This window comes from Limulus polyphemus, unplaced genomic scaffold (assembly GCF_000517525.1).
Source record: "Limulus polyphemus unplaced genomic scaffold, Limulus_polyphemus-2.1.2 Scaffold3681, whole genome shotgun sequence".
Lineage (NCBI taxonomy): Eukaryota > Metazoa > Arthropoda > Merostomata > Xiphosura > Limulidae > Limulus > Limulus polyphemus.
Genome location: NW_013669291.1, coordinates 107,832 through 113,730, shown reverse-complemented (window position 1 = coordinate 113,730; position 5,899 = coordinate 107,832). Strand labels below are relative to the sequence as shown.

At 31.4% G+C, this 5,899-nt stretch overlaps 1 protein-coding gene across 6 annotated transcripts in view; it reads left to right on the top strand.

Annotated features, from left to right (window-relative positions):
- The first annotated feature begins 626 nt into the window (after nucleotides 1-626).
- Nucleotides 627-5,899, top strand: part of LOC106469847 (kazrin-like) — a 28,294-nt gene continuing 23,021 nt past the window's right edge. For 4 of the 6 annotated variants that reach the window (XM_022398399.1, XM_022398397.1, XM_022398402.1 and 1 more), the window contains exons 1-4: nucleotides 627-760; nucleotides 1,472-1,706; nucleotides 3,901-4,002; nucleotides 4,402-4,568. In XM_022398399.1, the coding sequence (XP_022254107.1) occupies nucleotides 705-760; nucleotides 1,472-1,706; nucleotides 3,901-4,002; nucleotides 4,402-4,568 (560 nt within the window). In that variant the 5' untranslated portion in view covers nucleotides 627-704. Of the gene's footprint in view, nucleotides 761-1,152; nucleotides 1,269-1,471; nucleotides 1,707-3,900; nucleotides 4,003-4,401; nucleotides 4,569-5,899 lie in introns of those variants that run through there. The other 2 variants (XM_022398398.1, XM_022398400.1) reach the window with 2 other exon arrangements.

Below are 5,899 nucleotides of genomic sequence, written 5' to 3'. Positions count from 1 at the left end.
GGAGTTCAATTACTCATTACCTACACACACATTGTTGTCACGTTGTGAGCGTCTTATATATATACCAGAGAAATATATATCTAGTAAATGCTAGGGCATTCACGAAGGAACAAGATACTTCTAGAAAATAGGTGGCGTCACACTAGTCACGTGACCTCGATGACGCAACACGACGAAACTTAAGCTACACAAGTCCTTTCTTAAATAAAACTGGTTTATTCTTTCTGAATATAACTTTGCGATACACTTAATTTCAACAGTCGCGCTATAATTCTCAACAAACGTCTCACGTGCTCGACTTGAACAATACTCAGTTCAATTACACACTCTCTGACTGCAGTTCAATTACTCATTACCTCTCCGTTGCTTCGTGGCCAGTCTTATATATATACAAGACTACACTATATCTAGAAGGATCACTAGATTTAAGAAAAAGACGTGAATGTTCGAGAAGGACGTGGCGTGATACTAGTCACGTGACCTCGCTGACGCAACAGTGAGATGTGTTTGTTATTTAGAGAAGGGTTGTCATTTTCAGCTTTTATTGAGACTTAGCTCAAACATTGGGATTTCTTTTTATAGGATCTCTTAATCGAATAGTATGCATTGTTTTCAATTGAACTTCAAATTGCTAAACGGATTTACAGATTTTGCTACAATTGACTGATGGTGAACTGCAAGTTGGACTCAGAATTGTTAACCCCATGCATCGCAGGAAACTGCGGCTTGCGATTGAAGAGCATCGTAATCCTTCATTTTTGTAAGTATTTGTAAAGAAAACTTCGTAAAATTAAAACCCAATTAATATATAAAAAAAAAACTCTCGCGCTTGAATAATTTTGAAGGATTGTATCACAGTATTAAAATATTTAATAAACGTTTGACTTATATTTGTTTTGTATTTAGCGCAAAGCTAGGCAAATTCCTTCTCCTCCGTAGGGATCACACCTTTAATTTGATCGTTACGTTTACTATAGTGTTTTACATATAGTTTATTCTTGTTGTCCTCTATCTAGTCTTTGCATTTTAATTAATAAAGCCATTCTTTTCTGTGTGTTTCTAACGTGTTATTTTTTCATATTTACCTGAAAAGATGCTAGATATCACATGCTTCCGGGACTATAGTCCTCCACTTTGTGTTTGCGCTCTATTTAATAAAAGTACTAAGTTTTATAATTATTTTTGCATTGAAAAAGTTTCTGTCAATAAAAAAATTAGAGTGCAATGATACTGCCTCTCCTTTATTGTTTAAATTTGAGGTAATAAAGGTAATTAGTTATGAGTGTGCTTGATCTTGTGTTTAACTTCCATAAGTAGCTCGTTTGAATGTTTTGGTGCATTTAGTCCTTCCTCTAGTGCTTTCCTTTTAGTCATTAAAAGTTCCAAGCTTTGAATAAATTCACTGTTTAGTCTTCCTTTTATTTATACAAGAAAGATATATATATTTCATTACTAATTCTCTTTTCCACAGTTTAAATCCAAAAATCAGTCTTCTGACCCATATTTGGGTAGTGGAAGAATGGTTACCAAGTTTAGGCTTAGCTATGTACAGTGAACATTTTAAGTCGCAGCTTGTAGATGGGAGGGTCTTAGATACACTTACCAAGAAAGATCTGGAAAAACATCTCCATGTGTGTCGGAAGTTTCACCAAGTTAGCGTGATACATGCTATTCACTTACTACGTTTAGTGAAGTTTGATAAACAGGTATGTCGTGTTTCTTACAATGTTTAATGTTTCACGTGATATATTTTTGTTCTGTTTTTGTACAAGAAAGTTCCATTTATGCTAATATAGGTCATGAGCTGACTGGTAAGTAATGCTTATTTAGTTATTAAGGACTTAACCAGTAATAGATTATGTGAGAACAAGTTCCACAAGCAACTTGGTTAATAAATAATAAGTAAATGTGCAATTTGACTAATTTTTTGAGTGCCAAATTGCACACCTAACTCTTCCCTTGGTGAAAGCCTGACATATCTGGTGAAAACATATAAATAAAAGTAAACTCTCAGTCATAATGGGCTTTATTTTTGAAGCTCTTGTAATGCATTTTAAATATGTATCATTAAGTTATGCAGGTTATTTTAAGGAGGCTACATTCCTCCATCTTTTTTTCTCTTGAAAACCTGGAAACATGCACAAGTTTGCTAAAAAATTAGCAATATCTTTATGAGAATTTCCAGAGCATTCTTTCTTCAAGTAAATTGTTGTAAGTTAGGGGGAAGTGGATCTGAAGTGAGGAGGTGTAGCAGTTGAGTGGAGAAACTTGACTGAAATGGCAAAGCAGCTATATCACTTCTTGTTCAAAGCAGCCCATTTCATGGTAGAGATGTGGTCAAGATTTCTACTGTCTAAATTTGGCACATTTGATGCATTAAATTTAATAATAATCTTGAATTTTGCTTCTGTGGAAAACTATTCTACATCGAGAAGTAAGAAATATCCTAAAAATATTTTAATTATGAAATACCTCTCTAATTCAGGCTTAAGCACTTATTCGGACCCTAGTATATACTGGAAGTTAAATGGTATGAATCAGAAAAGAGCAGGAAACTTAAACAGCAGCAATATCTTTATTCTACACATTGTAGCTGGACATTTTATTACTGTATATATTGGTTATTATGGGAAACGAGCCAAAATGCTTAAACATTTATTTACAAGCTTTGACTTGTAAAAGTTTGTTGTGATGCAAGTTTTATTCAAACTCATCTGTTTATAATAGTTATTACAGTAATGATATAGGGTTATTCTATAAAATATTTTAATTTTCAAAATATATGGGAAAATTTAATATGAATTTGGTTTGCTTTTGGACTACTAAGCTAGCATGCCAAGTTGCCTGATTTGGTCAACTCATTTAGGAGATGCGTCCACAGACAGAAAGATAGTTACCCTGATATTGGGAAGTTACTGCACTGGTATGGCTTAATATGTATAGTGTATATGTGAAGAACGCCTCTACCCCAACATTTATACTCAGTTCTGCTTCACTTTGCTCTCCACAACTGGATAATATCCAGTTAGTGGAGAAAAAGCTTGATTTAAATTTCTCCCTATATAAAAAAATAAAAGTTCTCATTTAATCAAGTAGCTACCAAATAAAAATTAAAAACAACCCTGTTACTTGTGAAAGGTTAATTTTGTTTTGATCTAATCCTTTCTGTAATTTCTTCTTATTTATTAAAATCTTCATGTAGTTTGTTTGTAAACTCTGACAGAAAACTCTATCAATTGTGAATGGCTTAATGTTATCTTAGTTTGATATTTTTTCTCATTTCCTCTTGTTGATTAAAATCTTGTACTTTGTTAGTAAAATCTGTCAGAAAACTATCAGTTGTGAGGAATTAATAATAAATTAATTTGATTATTGTGTTGGGAATTTTGTTAATAGGTTATTTGCAGGACACATTGTGTATAGAGCTAAAATGTTAGGTTTGTGTACGAAATGTAGAAGTAAACAGTTTAATTAGCTTTTATTGGTAGGTTGGATTAGTTTTGTGTGTATCTACTTTTATTATCGATTTAAGTGTTATTGACAAATATTTTCAGCGTTATATTTTAGGTCCATATATAACTCGTAAGCACAGTCTTTCTTTTTGTAACTTGGTTTGTAAGTCTGTTTTTAAATTTTAATCTACTATCAGTATTTGTGTGATTGTGACTTTAGAATCAACCATCCTACTTATACCTATTATAATGATATGTTAGAAGAGGTTTGCCCTTTGTTTTACCCATTTTACAATATATTTATTGAATTCTTCAGATATTGGATAATGATGATGGACTCCCTTGAAATAAAGTGATCTTGTAAAGCACACATAGAAGTAAATGATAAAAAGTTGTGCAGTATTATTATGATTGGGCAAGTTTATTGAGTTATATATATATTTTACAGGTATTAATACAACGAAGGTCACATTCTGAACATATGGACCTTGACCCAGTAGTATGGACCAATCAAAGGTTTATCAGATGGGTAAAGAGCATTGACTTAGCAGTAAGTCTACTTAGTAAAAGTACTGTTTTCATAAACAGTCTTATCATATAGGCTATTGATTTCTTAGAATGGATGATTTTAAGAGTATCCAGTTTATAGAGTAATGATTTATTATTATTTCGTCACATTTAAACTGTTTACTTGTTAATGTATTCCATTTAGTTATTTTTGATCTATTGTTTTTTATAGTTCCTATTGTTAAACTCATGATTTAGTGGTAAGTTAAGTCATGTACAATACTGACCTGTTCTTTTTTTTAGATTGATTTAATTTGAAGTCTATACTTAATGGGTTTTGAGTAATTAGTAGAAAGCAAAAAATGGAGTGCACTGACAACTCTTCATTGTCACGAACTAGATTTACTGTAAAATAAATTTGTTTTAATGCTATCTGGTATAGGAATATGCAGAAAACTTGCAAGACAGTGGTGTTCATGGTGCATTAGTTGTGCTGGAGCATTCCTTTACTGCTGATACCATGGCTACAGCTTTGGGCATTCCAACTTCAAAGAACATTATACGGAGACACCTAACAACAGAATTGAATAACTTAATTCAGCCAGCCAGGCAAGTTTTTCTTAGTAGATCAAAGAAACTATCTAAATAGTTTAATTCAGCCATAATATTTTTTTGTAAACAGCAGGGCTAGATAATTTTATGCTTCCAGCTGGCTTAAATGTTTACTTTTTGAGATAAAAAAAGTTTGATAATCTAATTCAGTTTAGTATCTATATTTTATGACTATTGCAGTGTTAAGAATTTTTTATCACTTGCTTATATCATAGGGTATTGGAAAATGTAACTTCAAAATAGAATTATAAGCTAAGTAATTAATGAATTTCCTATTAACCTATTTTTATGTGTTTTTTTTTTACATTATTACTTGGCGTTTGTATGACTATCACCTTAATAACTACTAAATTGAGTTAATGAATTGTTTTTTATTTGATGTAACAAATAGATATTTCTAAATAATGTTTTTCAAGTTTGAAACCACTCCATGCCTCTCTGATGATACTTTTCAGTCTAGTAAATTTACACAGTACTCTTTTGCTATATTACATTCAGATGTAACATGTTACATTGTGATGTTACTCATAGTCTGATAAACTGCACAGCATTTTCATACTGTATTATTGTCAGATGTGATCCGTTGCATGAGGATGTTTCAAGATAGACAGTTGTTTCTAGCTGGTAAAGTGAATTGTTTTGTTTCAGCGACATAGTGGAATAATTAAGTTTATCCTTTATGTTAATATGTGTGTGCAGTTAGCATCATTTGTAAATGTGGCCAACAAGTTCCATGGATTGGACTCTGAATTATTTTTACCAGATAATTTAAAACGATCTGCCAATAAAAGAACATTATTACAACTGCTTTCAGCAGTGGGATTATTTCGTTTAAAATATAATAGAACTGACTAAACATGAACTTTCATTCAAGATTATCACAAGTGTACAGATTGAGATAAGAAACCTTATAGATATTATAAGATAATGGGAAGAAGAACAAACAGAAAGAGACATAAAATGAATAGAGGATCAGGAAGAATGGGATAGAAAATTAAAAGAAAACCAAGAAAAATGAGTTATTTTTCAGAAAACATAGCTTAATGATAAAACAAAACACGAATGTAATAACAGGAAGTATTTATTAAACGTTTTGGAATCATCATAATTCCATCATCAGTAATCAAGTGGTACATAACAAACAAACAATATTTGTAATTACAAAAGAAATATATACATAAGAAATAAACAATTCTCAAACTGAGGCACAAGTAAAATAGTTATAATAGGTTTAAACCTGGTGAAGACTGTGTTATTTAGGGACGGGAGAAGAGTTTTTATGTATAATGTTTCTTTTATAAGAAGTTCAGTATCGTGTTTGGCTGTTG